The 23,133-nt window shown below is 39.4% G+C and overlaps 1 protein-coding gene across 1 annotated transcript; it reads right to left on the reverse strand.

Moving 5' to 3' along the window:
• Window positions 1-3,454: 3,454 nt before the first annotated feature.
• gata5 (GATA binding protein 5) lies at window positions 3,455-12,186 on the reverse strand. The gene is made up of 7 exons (XM_037771554.1): window positions 11,427-12,186; window positions 9,608-10,314; window positions 6,577-6,746; window positions 5,042-5,170; window positions 4,652-4,736; window positions 4,401-4,528; window positions 3,455-3,706 (listed from the first exon to the last, which is right to left on the reverse strand). The coding sequence occupies exons 2-7, from the start codon at window positions 10,143-10,145 to the stop codon at window positions 3,587-3,589; spliced, it is 1,170 nt and encodes a 389-aa protein (XP_037627482.1). The 5' UTR covers window positions 10,146-10,314; window positions 11,427-12,186; the 3' UTR covers window positions 3,455-3,586.
• Window positions 12,187-23,133: the final 10,947 nt, after the last annotated feature.

The following is a 23,133-nucleotide window of genomic DNA, read 5'->3' on the forward strand; positions in this document are numbered from 1 at the left end:
TAGGGCTGGTAGCTCACTGTGTGTGTTTGTTTAGGGATGGAATGGGTTGGGGGTGCAAGTATTGTCTTTGAGGTTACAACAGTTGAGAATCTTCATTCCACTGAAGCTGAAGCTTGGTAAAAACTTTGATATAAGGACATTTTTAAGCACTTATTAATGTATTTGTCAACAATAACTTGAGTGATCATATACTGTTTTCCTTTTTATAGGGGTTCATTTGTTTCAAATATTTACCACGTCATCATAAAGTAGACTACTAGTACTGACAATTCTCATCTTCACAGTAATGAAAACATTTTATTCAGCCTCTTGTAGGTCCCATCTCATCCTCTAAACCTCCTGCTGTTCATTCCAAGCATCCACTTTACTCTGCCCTCTCCCTGCCAGACTAAAAATGAATGCGTCTGCATCTTCACGTGACACTGCAACAGGCCTCTCCCAGCAACAGATAAGACGGCAACATCTTGGCCAACAATCATAAAGCTGGGCAGTGTTGGTGGTGCACTGGTGCCTGGATGTCGCCATGGCGGCAGTAAAGCAGCAGCCTTGTTGCTGACAGGCCTGTATTTTCCTCAATGGTCAATTTGAAGCTGGCCGCCATAAAGCCGAGTTGGAACACAACCTTTGGTCGACAATGCCGGCTTAAGCAACCAGCAGGAGAACACTCCCTGCTTGTACACACACACACACACACATATGAATTCACACACACACACACATATAACTGAATGTGTGCACTGGAGTAAATAGCCTATATCTTTGCATCAGCAAATATATCTTTGCTAAATAAACATGCAAATGCACAAACACTTTGCAGAAATGCCCAACAAAGAATGCAGTGCAGGGATCTGAATCGGAAAACACACAATATAATGATAGGAAATGTTAGATTGATATGGCCTTCAGCTCGAGGAATTATACTGTAAATAGAGCACATGATGCGTAAACAAAAAAAAATCACCCAATAGTTTGAATTTTAGAACTTTTTGTTCCATCATTTATGAGCAGTTGCCGGTGGGTAAGCCCAGCCTACATGGAAAGTTCTACTGACAGTCTCAACTAAATTCAACAAAGTAATAAACCAAAAAAATAGAATTACGATTTGATTCAAATAATATATTCACATCTTTGTGTTAAAGGCAGGGTGGGCAATCTTGAGAGACTAGAAAGAGTACACTAGATTTTTAAAAATCAACCAGTGTTGCCACTCTTTTTCAATGAAAGCAGCTAGCAGTTTGTGGAAGACTCCACTGACGCACAATGAGTGCACGGACAGATTGCCCGCAGACCGGTAGGTAGGTAGGTAGGTACGTAGACAGGCGGGTAGCCCGTCCAATCATTACATGCGGGCTGGGTCAGTCCTTTGACAGCCACATATAGCCGAGCATTTGGTTTATTGATTGCTGTCGGGATGTAATGAGAATTTCAACTAATATAACAAAAAAAATGTTCTAAAATATTTACCAAACCTGCCTTTAAGGAGAAAAATAAACAACCAAATAGGATTACAAATCGGTGTGATGCTGATCTTCAGTAAATTACCAACCCGAGTCATTCCTCACCACATGTTGCAATTGAGAGTGTGTGAAAGAGAGGAAGGAAGTTCAAATAGTTAGCTGAAAGTAATCGAGTAATGGTTGAAATAGAGAAGTAATTGGTTGAAATAGAAAGCTAAAAGTAATGGATAATTGGATGAAACAGCTAAAAATTATGTATAAAGTTGGAAGAGTTAGCTAAAACTGTATAATATTATAATGTATGAACCGATGAAATAGCTAAAAGTAATGGATAAACAGCTACAAATAATGTTTAAACAGATGTTAGCTAAAACATTATGTAAAAACAGTTGAAATTGCTAAAGTTAATGGATAAACAGCTAAAAAAATAATGTATTGAACAGTTGAAAAGAGTTAGCTAAAATAATGTATAAAGAGTTGAAATAGCTAAAAGTAGGCTAATGGATAAAGAGTTGGAAGATTTAGCTAAAATAATGTATAAATAGTTCTAACAGTTAAAAGCTAAAAGTAATGGATGAATGGTCTAGCGTCAGCAACTCCAAGAAGTACTAGTGGCCTATAAATGCAAACCTGACCACACCAACCTAAACATCGTATGAAGAAATACTGTAACAATATCCACTTTTGTCTAATCATCAGTATTAAACCACATCCATAATCCATTGATAAGAACATATTTGGGCGGTGCTGATGAGGGCTTGCTGTGCGGGTCGGGTTGGGAAACCACTGATTTATGACGTGACATGAGAGTCCATCTCCGAGCACACAGAATGAGATCATCATCTTAAGTACACTGAAGATATTTGTGAGATTCACTCGATCTGACCAATCAAATTTTCATAAATCAAATGAATAAAATGTCAATCAGTTTATTAACCTGAACAGATTCCAAAGAACATTGAAAAAAAAGAAAAGGGAACAAGAGAGAGTTCTTTAGAACATTAGAATAAAATTTCCTTACATATTGACAAAATACAGACAATAAAATTAGATTATTATGTTTAGAATTATTTCAAACTCAACGTTTTGTTTTTACCTTCAATTGCTTAAATGAAAAATTCAGTCATTGCACTTTCAATAATGTCAAATATTAAAGCAGTAAAATGATCGACTCCTGATATGTAGTAATGATGTCAGAATCAAAACGATTGGTTCTGGTTTTCAAATAAATCATACTGTTTATATCTTATTAAATCTTATTAAACACCAGTTGTTGTTCACCAGACCAGCCATTCTACAACAGTGAGCAGAGGGCTATAACTGGCTGCTTTTAGTGTCCCCTATGACTTTTAACTGTCCTTATCGCAACATAAATAATGTGCCTATAAAAGTTAATCATCTACACGTTTGTAATGAAGCATGTTCAACAGCCATAAAAAACGGTATTTTCTGTCCATTTTCCGCTTTTCTTTCTGCGATGACAATAACATGCTGAACGTTCTCTCATTATGTTTCTTGGAAATGCCACAGAAAGCGGTGAAGGTAATATGGACAAACACCAGCGACAGCAACACAATCTTAATGAAACTAAAATCAGTTATCGGCTATAAAAAGGGCTTTCCATTTCGTTTTACATTCCACTTGATTTTCTTTGGTGTATTTGGTGTAGTTTCTCCAAAAAAATGGAGATTTCTTTTAGAAATAGGTAGTTGTCGTTGTCCTGTTGAGGAAATATGGCCTTGTTGGGTGTGAGTTCAGGAGAGCCAAGGTCACTGATTAAGTCCTATTCAACTGTATTCTTTGCCCTGGCTGAGCTGTCCAGTTGGTGTGCTTTGGATAACACACACACACATCGTTTTTCCAGGGTACCCTGTGTCCTTGTGAAGCTAAAGTACGGTCCAGGTGAGCTGTGTTGAGACCTGCCAGTGTATTACAGTATGTAGTACGGCAAGCGGATTAGGTCAAGGTTGCTCAGGTCAAGAGCGCCACATATATATAGCCATCAGCATGAACCCCATTTTAATGTTTATACAACACAGTTACTCCACAGCTCCAGGGTGGGAGGAAGAGTTGCAGGATGGAGAGCTGCTGTGTGATGTCAGTACGGCGGTCACGTCGGTCGCGGTTGCTCACGCTTGAGACAGAGCGCACCAGGAGTTCTGTGGGGCCATGGAGGTCGGGGTAAAGGGATAATCCTCATATTTAATGTCCACATGTCCTGATCCTGTGCTGTCTAAATGAGAAGCCACCTGCAGGGAGGAAAGAGATCATTTAAAGCAAAAATAATCATTGGCACTGTGTTAAATATATATGAAAAAAGTGACTATAAGTGCATTGTGATCTCATCCCGACTCGTCATATTGTGCCGCTCTGGGCAGAAGCCACCTTTTGCATAGTATCTTGACGCAGAAGGTCTGTCCGTGGTCAACGTTGTTACACGTGGTTAACGTTGTGTTAGGTTTAGGCAACAAAGCTATACTTGGTTAGGGTTAGAACAAACATCATGGTTTGGTTTAAAATATGTGCGCTTGTTATGTAACTCAAGCTACAGACGTAACGTCATGTGACTCAGTGACGTTGTGTCAATGAACGCTGGTCCCCTGAGGGAAAGCCCTGTGTTTGTTTGACCCGTCCACCACCCCGCCTTCCCACCCGTAGCGGGATTTCTCTCTCTTTATTACGTCAGTTACTCTGAGCGTCTAATAATGATGCGGATGGGTTTACATTGGAGTTAGCTGAAAGCCCGGTGCGTCTCATACAGACGCTAAAGGATGCCTTGTGCATCGGTATGAAGACGCCGAGGGCCACTGCCCCAACTTCAATAACTACTTTTTGAAAGAAAAGGTATTCAATCCTGAGTGTCCAAAATGCCCATTGCATACTATACACAGTACATTTGTGTGGTATTTGTATGTGTGGTATTTGTATGGCAAGGTGCTTCACCTGAGTGGCAACTGTGACCGTCTGGCCAGCGTAGGGTGAAGGGGTCATGTTGGGTTCGCTTTTAATGGTTGAGGCATGTTCTGAGACTGACAGGGAGGTTGGGGAGCTGGTGTCAGAGGTGGTGGATCCTAAAAGAAAAAAATAGTGAGCTCTCAGATTGAAAAAATAACTACTATTAAGACTCTTTTCAGAGGTTTAGGGTTAGGGTTCTACACTTCCTTCTCCCCTTTCTCTGTATCTCTTGGTCCTACCTGTGGACGATTTATTCTTGGGCATCTTGGGTTTGCGCTTCCTGGTCTGAATGCTCTCTTTCTTCATGGCCAGAGGTCTTGCCACCTATAGGGAGTACAGCAACACACATTAGTTGAGTGAACCTCCCAGTCCCTGATACACCATGAGGCCACAGTGTCATGACAACCCACACAAGCTCTCCCTCCCACACACTGCCGCTCTGATAACAATGACCACAATGCCCTTGGAGAGGTTTTACACTGCGCAAATAATGAACTGCTCCCTATACTGTAGAGGAGCTGTTTTACACACAGGTTCCTGGGGAGGTACATGAGAAGCCTGGGCTTTACATAGGACATATTATAGAGCAACAGAGCGGATTTGAAAGAACTGGACCTGATGTGACCTACCCCGTGCAGCTTCATGTAGAGGCCACAGGCGTTACACACAGGCTCTCCCTCAGCATTGCGTCTCCACAGCGTGGTGGTGCTGGTGTGGCAGTTAGTGCAGCAAAGGCCGGCCCGGCGAGATGTGGTCTGCTGTAGGTATAGAAGAGAGAGAAAAGACATTTGAATGAAAAAAAGTTTGACTTTTGTTTTCTGAGAAATGTCGGTGCAGTCAGAAATAAGCTGACAGCTCACACCTTTGTATCCCTGAACTATAGTTTGAGAAACTTGAGTTGAACTGTTCCTATAACTAACAATGAATCGCAGGATGTCTGTATGTGATTTGGTACAACAATGAGGAATTATCCCTCCATGTATCCCATGCAAAGTTCCAATAAATCATTAGTTGGACAACTTTTAAAGGCAACATAAATAATGACTTTTGTCTCACACCATGGTGTGACTATCAGCTTGGTTTTGCACAAGTGTGGAGCAAAAAGCATCACACAACAGCAGGGAGAGAGTCACGTTGCTTCACAAGAGCCTCGTTTAAAAACAGGCCTGTCCAAGGGCAAGGTCGCTGCAGGACAAATAAAAACAGCCCAGTGGTGGAAGGAGATGTTGGGCAACTCACAGCTGCTCTAGAGAGGCAAGTTCCTGGGAAATACACAGCCGGGAAGCCTTGACACCCCCGGCCTCCCTCCCTGCACCACAACAAAGCTTTGTCCATTTTCTAAATGCTCTCTAAGAGGATTTTGCATTACAAATTCTCATAACAATATTAATGTTTTGCTATTTGACTAACTTGTAGTGTTATCAATATGCAGATGTGGAAGAATTCAGATCTTTTACTTAAGTCTAAATATACCACAATGTAAACATTGGCACCCTTCAGAGTGTGATGTTATTATATGTATTATAAGATTGTCATTACAAGCATCTTAAAGCTATACACACCCTTTGAATCAGGAGAGCCTCAAGAAACTCTGGGGATAACCAAGAAACCCTGCTTGCCTGGGGGGTTCCTGGAGGATGTTTTTCTACGTTAATTAATGAGTATATATATATATATATATGTACATTACATTCACCCCATGCTCCCCTTGGTTCATTTTATGATACATGAATAACAAGAGTGACAGTATTATAATGCTTAATTTTATTCCAATATAAAACTTACAGTATTTACTTAAAATATACAGACTATAGTGTAGTCTATAGGTATTCTGATGGGGCCCTGGACAAAGAGACAAAGCAGCTATAGCTGTTGGAATGGAGCTAATTGTAATATTGTTGGGTTGTTAAATTATAACAATGCATCATATTTAATTCACTGATCAGATGTTTTTGAATGTAAAATCCTAATCTGCCAAGTAACTTTATCTGAGGGATAAATTTGAAATTTTGTATTATTTATTATTGTTTGATTTCAAGTATAGGCGATCATACATCAGAATTGTAAATGCTTCTATAGCACACATCTTATAAATGACATATCAATGAATATCCAGTGTGAGTGTGTTGTTGTGTGTTTGGGTCTTCTTCTCTGCGTGTCTTACCAGCCGTTTCTGTGGTTTGATGAGCGGCCTGTTGATGCCGTTCATCTTGTGGTAGAGGCCGCAGGCGTTGCACAGGTAGTGTCCGGTTCCGTCTCTGCGCCACAGCGGCGTGGACACCGAGCCGCAGTTTACACACTCTCTGCCCTCCATGGCCATGTCCTCTATCAGGTCTGAACACAGGACAAAAGACACGTTATTAAGACTGAACCTTTCAATTACAACATCACCAGCGAGACCGTTATGTAGTCATATTATTTATGTATATTAATCTTGTCTCCAGGTGGAGGCTTCAGATAAGCCAATTCCTGCACTGTATATCATTTTTTTGTTAATAGTTTGTTAATTTGCAAAACAAATAAAGAAAAAACAAACAAATAAACTGTAACACTCCAGAGATCTGCATGTGCCATATACTATATTTATTTTTCTATTCCTCTAAATATCCTGTGAGAGATTTTAATGGTACTCAGTCATGTTCTGCTGCTTTTGGTATCACCACAGCCCAATCAGTGAACTATCAACCTTTTATTGATGTTTGGGTATCTGTATATAGGCCTAATATTCCTCTGATATTTCTAAAGGTATATTATGATCAAACTCCTCTTTCCATCTCCCTTCCCTTTGTGACGTCACTGTTTCTCCTGTGACAGCATTCTTCCTTCTAAAAGAGAACAACATTCTATTCTGGAATAAACAACATTCCTGTTTACGAGAACTTTTAAAACCTATGATGGGGGTTCTGGTTATACGGGCCGATGATGAATAGACGGAGGAGGAATTTAAAGCCCCTCTATCCTGTGATGATGATCACCCCCCCCCCTCTTGAATCAGAGACAGACTGATGGAGGACTCTGTCTGCAGAGGGGTGGGGTGGGGTGTTATCAGCCTGAAGGATCCAGGGGTCCCCTCCATCCATCACAGCTCTGACACACGACGGACTCCTGGCATTAATTGCCCAAATTCCTAATCCCTCAATTTAGAGAGAGAGAGAGAGAGAGAGAGAGAGAGAGAGAGAGAGAGAGACCTGAGGAAGACCCCACAGGTCAGGATACAGCTGTCCTGAGGCTGCCTGGATTTCTTTGAACTTGTGATTGTGGTTCTTATCATTCCAGCAGAAGAAAATACATCACAAAAAAAAAATAAAAGCTGAGCTGGTGGAATAAAAAAAACAACCCAAAACCTAAAATAACCATTAAGATCATGTTTGAATTCTATAAAAGCTTATATTCATTAACACACGCACTTCTATTTTGTATAGACACGTCATAATGATATTATAATGACCATAAAATACTGAGCGATATTCAGGAACATTTTGGTGTGAAATTCATCCATAATTCAACAAAATTTAGATTTAATCAATTTGTCACCGTCTAAAGGCCAAATCATCAAACCAACCATGGCAGTAATTATTATAACACACACCCCGGTATATTGATAAAAAAAACATGGCAACCATGCACCACCGTCCGAATTAATCATTAGCAAATTTAATCATAATCATACATACATTTAACGAATTGCCATTATTATTATACTACCGGTTCTATAGTACTATACAGTTCTGTGAGTGGTTTGTCTTTTTTTTTCATTACTTTCAAATGTAATGTTACATGAACGGTTTATGATTGCTTATGGTTGTACTTTATTCATATTCATTAATTAATTAATAATTAAATATGAATCTCTGCCATTCGAGACAATGAAATAAGAAAAGGTTAAAAAAAAAATAGAGCAACGTAAAACAATAATAAAAAAAAACAAACACATTATAGTTCGTCCTATGTGTCAGTGCATTTTTTAAATTATTTTAGAAGGGCGGGAAATTATGATTTTTTTTTTCCTGTTGGGGGGGCTGTAATCATCATCAACTTCAAACGCTCGTGCTCTTCACCTTCTGAAGAGACTCTGAGTGTTTCAGGTGGAGATGTTTCAGACCTGTCGTCTGATGGAGGTGAGAACTGCTCTGATTGTTGTGCCAGCGGCTCTTTTCAGTGCGTTTTTGTCTCCGTGTGTATTGAATGAACTCTGTCACTGTGGGATTAAATTAACATTCTAATTGATTGTCTTTAGACCCTCTTCTTCTGAAGAATGCGTATTGTCTGAATGTAATATAGGATTGTTTAGCTCGACTTTGATTGAATCTCAATCCTCCCGACCCCATGACATGACACATCAGCCATTATACTGTTGTTGTAGACCTCTCTATCGCCTCCTATAATAAATAACAACCGCAGCCTCATATAACTGCCTTTTACAACCCTTGATAAACGAACCAGCCACTGACATGTTGGAGGGAGGGTGTCGAAATAACGAAAACAATAAAAAGTAATAAATATGATTGCTTATTTGCAGATATTTTGAGACTTAAACAGCAATAATTTGCAGTATTTAGAGGAGGAGGCCTACATGGGAGGGTATATGGGAATATTCAGTGGTCCAAATGTGATTTAGCACTTTTTAAATGGTTGAAAATGGTTCAAATGAGAGCGCAAATCAAACAAAAAAAGGTCCCACAGTTTGATTTAAATATGAAACCATTGAGCAGGCCTGTTCATGAATCAGCTGCTGGTGATATATAAATATATTTGGCACTCTGGCCCTGACTAAAATAATATTTTCAGTGATATAAAAAAAAAGCTCCACTTTTCCTCATATGTTTGATCTACTAATACTTTACATTTATTTATTGCACATACTACATTTATTTATTGACGGACTGCACACACTATGCTCACCCATTCACTCTGTTTTTCTGTCTTTTATATCTCTATTATTGTTTTTATAATTTTTGAATACCTTTACCTCTCCTGTGTTTCACTCTGTTTGCTGATGTTGCTGCTTTGACACCTGAATATCCCTCCGGGGATTAATAAAGGTTCATCTTATCTTATCTTATCTTACTGATATTTGTATATATATTCTATATATTTTTTTAAATGATGATAATAAATCTCAGGGTTTGATCTCAAGAATCAAAATCCACTTCATGGTCTGGATGTGGAAACTGTTTGAGGCCTATATGTCTTACCAAGACTGGACCTTCTCCCAGACAGTCCTCCATGTCGTCCCTGCAGGCTGATCACCCCGCTCTCGAAGGGTCCCGGCGTCCAGGAGGACGTCGCCATCTCCGGGCTCATGTAGGCGTAAGGGCTGGAGTAGGATCCTCCGACTCCGACGGAGCGCACCAGCGCGCCTCCGTACTGATCCACCCGAGAGCCGCCGTTTCCGAGCACCAGCGGGCTCTGGTAGGTCGCCTCCCGGCCAGTGTTGCTGCTGACCGGCGGGCTGTGCGAGTACGAGAAGCCGTGGTGAGGGTGAGGGCTGCTGGGCGTGAAGGAGGAGCCGTCAGTGCCGCTCTGAGGCCAGCCGTGGTGCCCGCCGAGGCCGTGAGACTGGTGGGTCGAGTCGCAGGTCTGCAGGTAGGGCAGAGTGGGCAGCATGGATGGGACTCTGGTGGTCGGGACGTAGACCGGAGAGCTGGCCGAGGTGGGGTGCATGTAATTCCCGGTGTCATGCGCGTAATGAGACTGTTGGAGGTTGGAGGACAAGGCGAGGCTCTGATACATCTTCACAACTGTTGTGGAGGATATAGGAAATATATAATATATAGGGATGATTTCTCAGGCTGGTCCCAGTCCTGTGGAGGAGAGACTTTCCACCCTTCCTCAGAAGAATCTGTACGTGCCTTTATGAACTTAATAGCTTCATGAGACTCTTGTGGAGATTCTTGTCCACCTGAAAGAAATTATAAGAGAGATTTTTATAAACGTGAGAACAGAAGAAAGTAATTCATGTCTGGCAAAGTTTCAAGGAATATGATTATATTTTACTTCATTATTGTTATTCAATTGATTGATTGATCGATTGTCTATTATACAGAGATGACAAACAGGAACAAAGAATCTCACTGCCATGTCAATGTGTATGTGATCAATAAACTAAACTTAATGAAACTTAACTTAATGAAGGGCATCTGATTTGTAACATGTTTGAGTCATTTTTTTAAGTTTGTGTTGTAAAAATCCAAAACAATTTGTATGAGTTAAACTGATGTTGGCTTATACAATTACGCATGGAAATAGAGCTCAGATAGAGATCATTCAGTATCATCAGTCATATTTCACCTGCATGATTGTGATTGACATGAAATGGATTAAAATTACACACACTGTAGTAAAATGTATTATTGGAAAGAGAGAGTTCTTTTTTTTGATAAATGGGATCGACTTCACTGTAAAAAACTGCAGCCCGGTTAGAAAAATAACTTGCAAAAACTTCTTGATGTCAAAGTAGAAAAAAAAATTCAGCACCAACAGAGATATGAAATGATGATATAGCTTGAATAATGGACGCTCACGCTAAAATAAAGCAGACCTATGTAGCTATAAGGCAAAGTTTCAAGGGCATCTGATTTGTAACATGTTTGAGTCCTTTTTAAGTTTGTGTTGTAAAAATCCAAAACAATTTGTATGAGTTAAACTGATGTTGGTTTACAATTACGCATGGAAATAGAGCTCAGATAGAGATCATTCAGTATCATCAGTCATATTTCACCTGCATGCATGATTGTGATTGACATGAAATGGATTAAAATGACATTAACGACCTCTGGTATCTGTCCGTGCAGATATCAGCAGACTATCAGCGACCCCAGATATCCTCATTAAATCATAACCATAACGGAAACCAAATCAAACAGCACAAACAGATAGCGAGCTCCAGTTCCATATCTACCATATTTTCTATCAATAGTAACTCAAATCACATAAAGCTGATAATAGCTCATTGAATGCTGCGTATATGAGGAACACCATTTCTTTCCAAGGGCTCTCAGTGTATTATCTCACCAGATAAGGACGGTCGGGTGATAAAGCAGTCCGGTTCCTCTGGACGTCCAAAACTCAGTAGTAGAGAGTGCAAACTGTGTCACTCCAAAACAGATAGAGACGAGCGACGGAGCTCAGAGGAGCGTCTCCAAATATCTCTTGTTTTGATGCGTAAAAGTTGCGCGCACTGATTGGAGATGAGTGAAACCAAAGTTGTTTTTTGGGGTCCAGGAGGACTGCGGTGTTTTCTCTTCCTGCCTGGTATATCTGGAGATAGTTACTGTCGCTGATAATCGCTGATATGAGTGTGCTCCTATTCGCTCCCCTACTGGAAGATTTGTACGGGAGAAAAACACGTGACGCAATCCGCCGCTCCGAGGTAGGCCTAGGTAGGAAGGAGGGAGGTAGGGAGGGAGGAAGGGAGGGAACGAGGACCCCTGGGTGTCGGAGGAGAGGAGAGGGCCCACATCTGAGGGTTGACTGGGTGCCTTTTTTTTTTTTTTTTTTTTTTTAGGGGGTTTCATTAGAAACACGGACGCCATATTTGGATCCACTTCAATCCAGGCACGATATGAAGGATGAACCCAACAACCATCAAGAGGCTCGTTTTTATTATATGTGGTTTTTAATATGTTTTATGCATGAAATGAGTGTGATTGCCTCCAGGCTACACAAATCATTGTATCAAAGGCTGTCCGGAGAAATATTTACAATTTAAAAGGAGATATTTTCCTAAAGGATACATCTTTTTATTGTTTTTCATGATGTCACTTTCACACATTTTAACTTTTTATTGTATATTCGCTCTTGTTAAAGACAGTCTTCAACATTTAAGACAGTTTCAATTTCGTATGATTGTATTGTATTGTATATGATTGTGTTTAGGGGGATTTTAAAGGTGCACGAATTTACACTTTCCTGGTGGTTGTTTGCCTTATGATGATGATGATGATGATGATGATGATGATGATGATGATGATGATGATGATCCAGGTTTCAATTCACAACATTATTAAATAACTTTAGATATTATACTTACCACACCGGCTCTTTCCGTTACTTGAAAATTATATTTACTTGAATATTATATTTTCTCCAAATTCGATGCGGAAAATCAAACTGGGCCTAAAATCAATTTCATGCACAATTGACTATAAAACAATAACTCCACTTAACGCCTTCATCTGATATTGATTCAATCAGCGGCGTTCAGAATAAATAAACACACATTGTAATAAAATGTATTATTGGAAAAGAGAGAGTTTCTTTATGGTGATATAAATGTGAGCGACTTCTCTGTAAAACGATGCAGCCCGATAAAAAAAAATAACTAACAGTAACTTCATGATGTCAAAGTAGAAAAGAAAATTCATCACAACAGAGATATGAAATGATAATATAGCTTGAATAATTTGACGCTGACGCTAAAATAAAACAGGCCTATAGCTATAAGGTCATAATCGTTCACAGGAAAAAGATACAACACGATCACTTTGTGCTAATAAATCAGAGCCGTATAGCATGAAATAAAATCAAATATTGTTTTTATTTAAAATGAAAAAAAGAAGTAAACATATTTTTTCGCTGATTCCAGTATTTTGTGAATTTAAATGTGTATACGTTTTGTCCAACAAAAAGTATAATTTGGTATTGTGTGGAATATATTACCAAAAACATAAGTGAACTGATGATTTAATAACGAAATAAAAATAAAAAATAAGTGATTTCAAATAATTAAGACATTCCTAAGATTATTTATATATTGTATTTATTCTTAACATTTGTCGGAAATTTTAAAGACGAACATTTAAGACCGTCTTAAATGTTAAAGCCTGTCTTTAACATTAGCGAATATACAATAAAAAGTTAAAAGTAAAAAAAAACAATAAAAAGATGCCTCTAAAATGTCCTCCTTTAAATTGTATTCAGAGCAGACATGTAAATATTTCTCCTGACAGCCTTTGATATAATCTGTTATTTAGAAACGCTTTCAACCGACTAATATGATTAAGGTCTGACACTGTCTCTTGTCTGGAGTCCATTCATTAATCCTTCCCTTGGTTTTCTACATCCGTCCATCTCCTCCAGGACGAAGAGAGGAGTCTGTCTGTCTGCTTCCGTCAGTCTTCTCCTGATGGCCGGACACTTGATGCCGATCTGTGAAACGGCTTCTAGTGCCGCCTGCAGATATTTAGATAGATTATTGAACTAATATGTCACTGTTGGATATCATTACGTGGCCCATTCGAGGAAGCAGACCTTGTGATATTACAATATGACACTGAAACTGAAAGAGAAATGTAACATTTTCTATTATAGATCTATTCTCGTTTTATTGATTTTTTAAATATTGTTATTTATTTATTTATTAATTGCGTGAGTATAGGTTATATACCGTCCATGCAAGTGAATATAAACTTCCAGATCCAATGTGGCTTTAAAAATCCATATTCCAATTTCAACATAATTTGAATATCTTATAAATAAAAAAAAAAGAGAAAAAGAAAAATGTTGTTGAGATATTTATGGGCCTATATAGAACTGCACAGGCTGCAGCAGCCAAACAAACATCTTCTCAAATAACAAGAAGATTTATTATCACTGCACAGGTATAACTGCTAGATCACATTAGCCTCCTTATCTTGGGGCCTCCATTCTAATCATAGATAATCAGAACTTCATCACCCTCATGCACATTTATAACCTCTGCCAGATAGAGTTTACTTAACTGATTCAAGTGTAATAATATATTATCGCCTTTAACACTTTACTTATATATCATGGGAAGTGAAACAGTAATGTCAGTGGTCGTTGATGAGGTGGGTGTGCTACTACAGATGGGTAGGAATACTCTCCTATATATTCCAATGACAGGTGGGTAAACTGTAAACTGCAAGAAAAAGAGGTGGATAGGATGGATACATGTATGGAAAACATTTGGACAATGTAAGCTACATCACCAAGCTTATCACAGTGTTTATATATATATATTATAGCCAGATACTCTCCTGATGAAATCATTAAAAAAGCAAAAATTGTGGGCAGGATGACGTTGAGTCACATCAGCAGGCAGCAGGGCAGTCCTCCTGACTATATGAGCTCTCTTTTATACACAAAGAACACACTGTATGTGACTCTCCCTTCCATTCGTAGGTTAGCTTGGTAATATGGGAGCAGCTCGATGGTTACCTCTGATTAGTGTCTGTAAAATGTGTGAAGTTTGCAAACACTTGGCTTGGTGCTCTCCCATGAGCCTTTTGTGGTTTTTACCACTGTAGTATAGGGTCTGGGAAGTTTGTGACTGGATAAACCTGCATCACACAAGACAGTTAACATGTCATTACAGTTGCTCTTGTATATATAAGCATAAGAAATATGACAAAAATAGAAATAAAAAGAGTATGTTAAATTATGTAGATAATGCTACAATATATGTAGGGTAATATTAAAAAATATATACAATATATGCATAAAACATATACTATATAAAAACACAGTGTAAATAAGTATAAATGCTGAGAAGTGTGATTAAGTGTGTTAAATATAAATGCTAGAATAGTATACATTTCTTGAAATGTACAGTGTTAATGCCAGAGTATTCCACAGTTGAATTATTGCAGAAATTATTGTACAGTTAAGTCTATATTGTACATAAGAAATGATGTTGTAGTAGCTGCTGACAGGTAAAACAAATCCAAGCCGTTACGCCTGCAGAGGAATGCAAAATGATTTAGTGTAACAAGGCACGTTTATTTGTATGGCACCGTAATACAACAAGGCAGTTCAAAGAGCTTTACATAAAACATAAAAATAGTCATCAAAGGAACAGTTGGACATTTTGGGAAATAAGCTTAATCACTTTCTTGCCACAATAGTTAAAAGGCAATCTGGATACCACTCATATCTGTCTGTATGAAGCCATGGAGACGGTTAGTTCAGCTTAGCATAAAGACAGGTAACAACATCTGCCTACAGTACAGTACCAGCACCTCTAATGCTCACAATTAACATGTTATATTATGTAGACACCACGAAACAGTCCAGCACACAACCTCTCGTAAAACCGCAAGTTGTTGTTACACTTCAGTTAGATCGAACAAATACAATATCACGTGTTATTTAGTCAAATTTAGAGGTGCTGTAAGCTGATTTTGTCACCTCTTGGCCCAGGTAGGCCGTCACTAAGCAGTGCAATGCCAATGCCTGCCCATGGTGCATTGCGTGCCCCATTGTATGTGAGGGTGCTGCAGCAACGCCCACCTCCAGGTGGCTAAGGAATATTCATTATTTATTTTTTTTGTCTATTATTTTTTGTCTTTTATCTGTGACATCTTTTGATTTAATTATTGCAAGCAGTGTATGCTTTCCAGATGGTTTCCTATGATGCTTTGTGTCCAGTAGTAATTTGTCCATATTGATCTGTTGTGGCAGGAAGCTTCTCTCCAGCAGGAACTAAGTTCAAACACAGCTTTCAACCAACAGCAGCACTAAAAAACAGTGCTGTCATGAGAGTGCGGGGTTTGAAAGAAGTGGGGATTTAGGAGGAAGGGATGGTCAAACAAAAGACGCTGCAGAGTGAATGAAGAAAACATGATGAAGTGCATTCTATGGTGCCCTTCCAGTAGAGAACATGTGCTGAAGTGCCCTCTAGGGTGGCCTTAAAATTGAGATGATGCAGGGCCATATAGGCTTCTCTACATGCTAGAAAATGTTCTGCATGCAACGCGTTGGTGCCCCACCATGTGCAGCTGGTGCCCTTTTTATGCCGTCTGTCTGTCTGTTAGCAGGATTACTCCAAAAGTTCGTGATGGATTTGAATGACATTTTTTGGAGGGGTGGGGTGTGGCATAATAAACAATCCATTCGATTTTGCTGGCGATCCGAATCATGATCCGGATTCAGAAATCTTTTTAAGAATTCCGATCAGCCTGAGCATTAACGGGATGAGCGACAACGTAGTGTAACGTTATACAGACATAACAAGGCTGCTGAATGAGAGAGGCATTCGCCGATACCTTACACGGAAACACACCATGTTAATAATAAGCTGACCACCTTACGGTACCGCCAGCTGTGAGCTGTGAGCTGTGTTTTAAAGTCACGCACCTTGGCGGAGGTACGCGCTCTCCGAGTGCCATTCTAGTTGTTGTATGTTACCCGCTCAATAGCATGCTAAATTATTAGCCTTTTTAAACAGTAACTATTCCGTCCATGTTGCTGTTGCCTAGCAGTGGTGTTCCTCACAACTTAACCACTTGAACGCTAATGAAAAAAAAAAAAATAGGTAGGTAGCAGTGTGAAGTGGAATAAAAGCAATTTTTTTTTACTGTGTCTGCACTGTCTTTATTCATAGCAGCAAATACTTGATTGATTCAGAATTACTTAGACTCTGTTGTTGCTTTAGTTAACAGGAGCTAACTGGCTAAATGTGGTAGCAGTTGTTGAGCCACACTAAGAGAGGCTGCCAGGCATATGATCAGCTGATAGGTGACGGGGGGTGGGGACAACTCCCCTGTCACGGAAAGTGACATTATGGAATAAAAAATGACAGTATGAAAAATTGTTGAATAAAAGGGTACATTATGAAATAAACATGTCATTGGGAAAAATGGAAAAAACAAGCATTTTGAAATAAGAATGATAACAATAACATGAAAATACTGTAGGAATAATTAAATAACATTAATGAGTTGAGTTTTATTTGTCTACTTATATATTTTACACAATCTATTTCTGTATTTATTTCTGTATTTATTTATTGAATGTTTTTGGGGCTTGATGCAAACCTGTATTCGCTATGAAAAATGTAATTATGTATGAACAAAAAACAAGGTATGTACAAAGGTAGTTTTTATGGCCAATAAAAGGTAAAGGTAAATGAAAGAATAGGCTACTTTACTGTGAATGTATCAGTGACATAAATCTTTCTGCAATGTTCTCTCAACCTCCAGCATAACCATCAATACAAACAATGATATCATAACCATCAATATTACAAACAAAGCTAGGTAACACACTCACTTATCTTGTGATGGAGAAAATCAAATAAAAGTGCACTTTCCAAACAGTTACAATTATGTCAGTTTCTTTATAGAAGAAGAATCCACACTTCTCTTTTTAACCTTCCCCTTTCTCTTCTCTCATTACGTACTGTAGCTGATTGTTGATACTGTTTTGAAGAAGAAGATAATTGCTTCTAATACATTGTATTGGTTTCTGTCCCCCATTGAAAAAGTGGTAATAATATTAAGTAGCATACAGAGCATGCGCAATAAAGAGCTGGAAGAAAGCTAGTAAGTGGACCTTAAATGAATCAAGTCAAAATTAAATTAAATTAAACTTTGTTATACAGTGCGAAATTAATTTGGTCAGAGGTGCCAAAAAGCACACAGAGGCACGACAAAAATACATTAATTAAGAAAACATTGACTAGGTGTCGACAATGTACAGCTTATAAATGCTAAGTAGGGGGATTGAAATCTAAATTTATACAGCAAGATACTTTAATAGTTAGTCTTTGGTGTAAGTATATTTTTTATATTGTTATCAAAAATACAGATGCAACCATAACGACACAATATATAATGACATGACAAATTGATTTTTTACTAAAAACACAAATACAAAGGAATAAAATACTTAATCAAAAGGTTATTGGTTTGACCTCATCCTCGATAATAATAGGAGGGATTTCAATAGATTTTTGGACATATTGCATATTCACTCCACATGCCGTAACCCCAATCCTTCACCCTTGAGAAAAGGCCAACAAGATGGTTTAGCACTGGAGTAATTTTCGTCTCTCAGTACGGGAGTCAGATAGCGACCTTATGAATGAGGTGACTGGTGAGGGTCCGCTCCACCACAGCCTCATTTACACAGTCCATCATGGCGCTCCACGCGGCAGTGTGTCGGGGGGCCCGTGGCACTGTTACAGCTCCCTCCGGTCAGTCTGTGGTTATGTCAATAAAAACTGGGACCCGCAAATGCGCCGCATTCCCGTGGCGGGCCGCATATCTGCTGTTTATGTCAGTTTTTGGTAATGTTACTGTGGACCGACTGATAGGCCTATCCACCAGGGAGACATTGTCTCTGGATAGAAATGCCTTTTAACTTTGATCACCACTCAAATGCAACGCCACTGTCCTTTACGGCTGCATTCTACTGGAATGGAATTCCAGCCTCTATCTTCATCTCACATACACATGCCTGCAAGATAAGTTAGGAATTTTCCAAAGGTATTTATTGAGAGAACAGACTAAAGTTGTGTGTGTGTGCTCCGAGTCTTGTTTTAGAGTTGTTTTTTTTTCTAATTTCTTGTCAGTGGTGCAAATTGACGCTATGATCACTCCAGATAAGCTCTTCCCATTCTTCATTCATCAAGTGTTATCAACTCAAAGAAACCCCCAAAACCACAATGAGCAGTTAGCAAAGACATGTTGAAATAGCTCTGATAGGACTGGTGATGGTGTGTAGAAGAAGGTTGACAGAGGAGTAGACACTTGGACAGGAGTAAAGCTCAGATACCGGCTATCGTTGTGGCTGATTTCAACTCAACGGGAGGCAGATCTCGGCTGCATTTCTCCTCTTAGCTTGATGGCAGATGACTGTGTTCCCATATGTGGGGTATACGTTCAAATCTTGAGTGATGTGTGGAGGTTGTCTCTGATGTCTGGAGAGACAGCAGAATATGCTGTGTGATTACAGTCAGTCTGCTGTATGTGTGTGTGTGTGTGTGTGTGTGTGTGCTCTGGTCCCCATTGTTTCTGTGTGGGAAATACAGTAGTGACACCATTATGGGAAATAAATATTTCACCCCAGTTATTTAAAAGATCGGGGTCGTCTGATACAACCACTGTGACTGAGGTATTTCTCTATAGCAATAATTAGATGGAAACTAGTACAGCCCAGGAAAAATGACGGCATTGTATGTTTCTTTTGTATGATACGTTGCAAGAGCAAGTGAGAAAGTTACGCGGTATAATAACGAGTTTAACAAGCAGGGCGGGAGGGCCGCCGTTCGTGTCCCGTGTGAAGCCAGAAGTAAATGTTGACTTCAAGCTTGTAACGTAATGTTACGCTTGTTTCTGTTACTGTAATGCTGGCGCGTTTGCACGAAAAGACTGTTTGATCGCTTAGCGTGCAATACGATCGCATTTCTTGCTTTTGACGTGTCATTTTGTATACCATGTAGTCTGTACTGAGACAATGTCCGTAGAGCTAGTGATGTAGAATAGAAGGTGGGAAAGGCCGCTTATGGCGGGTGGAAGGGGAGGTGGATGGGTCCAATAAACATACGACTTTTAAGCAGGAGTTTTGTTTTGCAAGTTACGTTAGTGACGTTTGTCACGTGTTGTTTAGTGACATTTGTGACTTCCGTACTTATTAGGAGTGTGCATCATTACCTCTCAAGACCATTGAATACGCATCTCGATACATGGTCTGCGATACGATACAAAAACGATACAGTTAACCATGTAATGACTCATGATGGATGTCTTCTTTTCAAACTAATCAGCATTTTCTGCCACAAGCCTTTCCCAGACCTCCCTCCGGCAGACTTCTGCGGCCTCGTGGAGCCATGCAGGGTGGGCTGGGGCCTCATCTCTTGCCTGTACGTTGCGTATCTGGTCTATTGCTTTGGTCAGATCATCCCGAAAATGTGAACTTTCTCCTCGTCTCTTACAACTCACCCTCAGTAGACTTCTCCCAGAAACATGCCAGTGTACACAGGGAGCAGATAGAGGGGAAGAAAGGATTTGGAGGCCTGGAACACGCCCCTGGTGCTCTGCTTGCTGGGGAATGTGGAGTAGGAGTCAGGCTAATCTCTAGCGCCCATGAGAGACTGGCTCCTGTCTGCCTGGCTGCCACTTCCCTATCTGTGTGTTTCATTTCATCCTGTCAGGCCCTATCTGGGCCGCTACTGCTTGGATCAGGCCCAGGGACAGCAGGGCCAGCAGAATATATACTCACACATAGGACTGGGGATGCTTAAATATTACATCTTTATCGTCTTTCAGTGGAATAGAATTGGGTTTATGATCACATCGTATAATCATTTCATAAAATTCTGTTAATGATTCTGAGTCAATTAATGAAACAAGAAAATGAGTTAATGTTTGGTGAAATGCATAGAAGAGAACACAGTTCATCGCTTGAAACATCAGTTTGATTACTTTAAATTCAAACATTTGCCATATCTTGATGTATATTGTCATCTGAAGACTAAAGCTGAAATTGTACTTTACACATACGTTCGGGTCTGCCTGACGTATATTTCATGTGCGTCACGTGCATGTGCGCATAGCTGTACGGACATCCATATACTGCCAATTTGTTGTGACTGTGCGGACTTGAATTCTTGCTTACATGAGAAATTAATAATGTTTTTATAGTTCATCTATTATTTATCATTAAATTCAGTATTTCAGTCAGTGCGTTTGGATATTAACATTTAACACCAACATGAAAAATAGTACTAAACACAAAGTATGGCTGAGGCTGACGGGAATTTGATTCACTTTGACAATATTTGGTCATAAACCAAAGAATTGCACAAAGATAAAATATTAACCATATAGGCACGCATGTGTGTGTGTGTGTGTGTGTGTGTGTGTGTATGTGTGTGTGTGATAAGGCAGTGCCTTCTCTTGTTTATCGGCAGTATAATGAATATAATGGAGCAAATTCCTGGTAAAAGCAATAAAAGTGAAGACATTATGCTGGTGTGAGCCCTGTTTTTGCTCCGTGCTGAAGTGGACACACCTCTTGTTCATGTGGGAATAAAGTTCACTGTGTCAGAACATGTTAATCCATGAGTTCATAGCAAATCTGCTTTTGACACGTCGTAAACGTAGAGTAAACATATATTGATGGAAAAATGCAATTTATGGAATATTACTGAATTATACTTTATGTAGATGTATAAAATAAATTGTATGCCCTCGAAAGCATTAGCATCTGATATGTCCAAGATTGTAAAAAAAAATGTCTCAAAGATTCAGCCTTTTTTTTTTGCCTTGGTCTCATGTTACATATTTTTAAAAACAATTTAGAGATATTTTTTATATATAACAAAAAAAAAAGATAGAGAAGAAACACAAACACGAGGTTGGGGACAAGTATGTTTGTGAGGAAAGGACAAATAAAAGGTACAGTTCTTTTCACAGGAATTTAGGTGCGTCCATCACTAAGAAGTTCAAATTAAATGGGAAGAACATTTCATTTTGAAGAGTTGTATCAGCAGGTAACAGGGTGCTCTGTGTGTATACATATATATATATATAATGGAATAGATGAGCAGTTCTGTGCAGGAATGTACAAAAGTTCACAGTATGAAGTATAAAGAATATGTGCAATGTAAAGTCTGTTCTCACAAGTAGTAGTAGTTTTGTTGTCTAAACCTAACCAAGACCTAAAAACGAAGTAAACCTATGTTGGAAGTTTATTTTAAAAAGACACTGTATGCATGTAACGAGCGATGTTAAATGGAGGTTTATTTTGAAAACTGATACGCCGTCTCAGATGCATCCAAAACTGACACCAGAGGGGTACCTACATTGTCATAGTTTGAAGTGTAGATGGCCGCTGACCAAGCGTCGGTATTTGACCAGTTGGAAGTGAGAATGTGTTGGTGAGGGCGACAGAGTTTTTGATGAGACCAGCAGCAGACGGGAAGTAACCACAGCCTCCTGCCAGAGGTCCTGGAGGGACAGCAGAGTGCAGCCAATCACCTTCTCAGCAGAGCGAATGATACTCTGCAGTCTGCAGCGGTGATGGAGGAGGTGAGGATGGACTGATGGCGATGTAGTGACATCATCATATGTTCAGGTCCTGGGTGATGATGGTACCCAGGAAGCGGAAGGACTCCACATTGTCGACTGGGGTGCAGTTCATAATGCTTCAGTCACTCAAAGAAATGGCTTTTACCACAATGTAATTGGGAAAACAATTAAGTTCTACATAAACTTACTTGTCTAGGGGGACAGGGTTGGGATGCTGCACCAGATTATTAAAGGTCATTAGTACAGGTATGTGTAACATCAGTGGGACACAGAAGGATGCAAAGATCTGCCCTACACAGCCGAGCACAGCATCACACAGTAGAGGAGAACCTTCTGTCGGAAATGCCTCATGTTAATTAGTTGTCATGTCCTTTAACTTCTGCTCCTGTAGCATTTGAGATTGGCAATTATATTTTACATTCAAATTATTTGGTGAAAGCAGTTAACAAAGTACACCTCCAAGAAAATACAGAAGTTCCCTGGTGAGATAACATGTCGTTTCACAACAATAGTCTGTTTGATTCAGGTTTTGCATACTGTTTGCTAGACCTGTTAGTTGATAAGTGGATTTAATCCTTTTGTGAAGGTGCAAGATTTTATTAGCCCCCGCTGAGTGCGTTAGGAGTCCAGTTATGCCAGTTGATAAGACGTAGCATTGTTGATGTTTGTCTGTATTACATTGTTTGCTAAGATACTTGCAGATAACAAGCCTAGCACTTGTGCAACTTGTGGCTCTCCGGATGGCAGTGTCAGTCGGTCAGACTGTCAGCAAGCTGAAGTCAGCAGAGTTGCTATGCGTGCTTGTAGACTCTGTCGATATGCCGCCAGACTGTAAGACAACGATTGTGTATGTTTATTGCTTGTTAGTGGGTCTAATAAAATGTTGGTTTGAATCTGAGTCAGACTCTACGTTATCAGTTTGAGACATGTCAGATTGTGCGATG

This window comes from Sebastes umbrosus, chromosome 6 (assembly GCF_015220745.1).
Source record: "Sebastes umbrosus isolate fSebUmb1 chromosome 6, fSebUmb1.pri, whole genome shotgun sequence".
In the NCBI taxonomy this organism is placed as follows: Eukaryota; Metazoa; Chordata; class Actinopteri; order Perciformes; family Sebastidae; genus Sebastes; species Sebastes umbrosus.

Bases quoted from the DNA above. Each gene is read 5' to 3' on its own strand.
- gata5 (XM_037771554.1), bottom strand. From the start codon at position 10,145: ATGTATCAGAGCCTCGCCTTGTCCTCCAACCTCCAACAGTCTCATTAC. The intron at 6,747-9,607 runs GTAAGACATATA...TCCTGTGTTCAG, and splicing joins TGGGAGAAGGTCCAGTCTTG to ACCTGATAGAGGACATGGCC. The intron at 5,171-6,576 runs GTAAGACACGCA...CTATACCTACAG, and splicing joins TCAAACCACAGAAACGGCTG to CAGACCACATCTCGCCGGGC.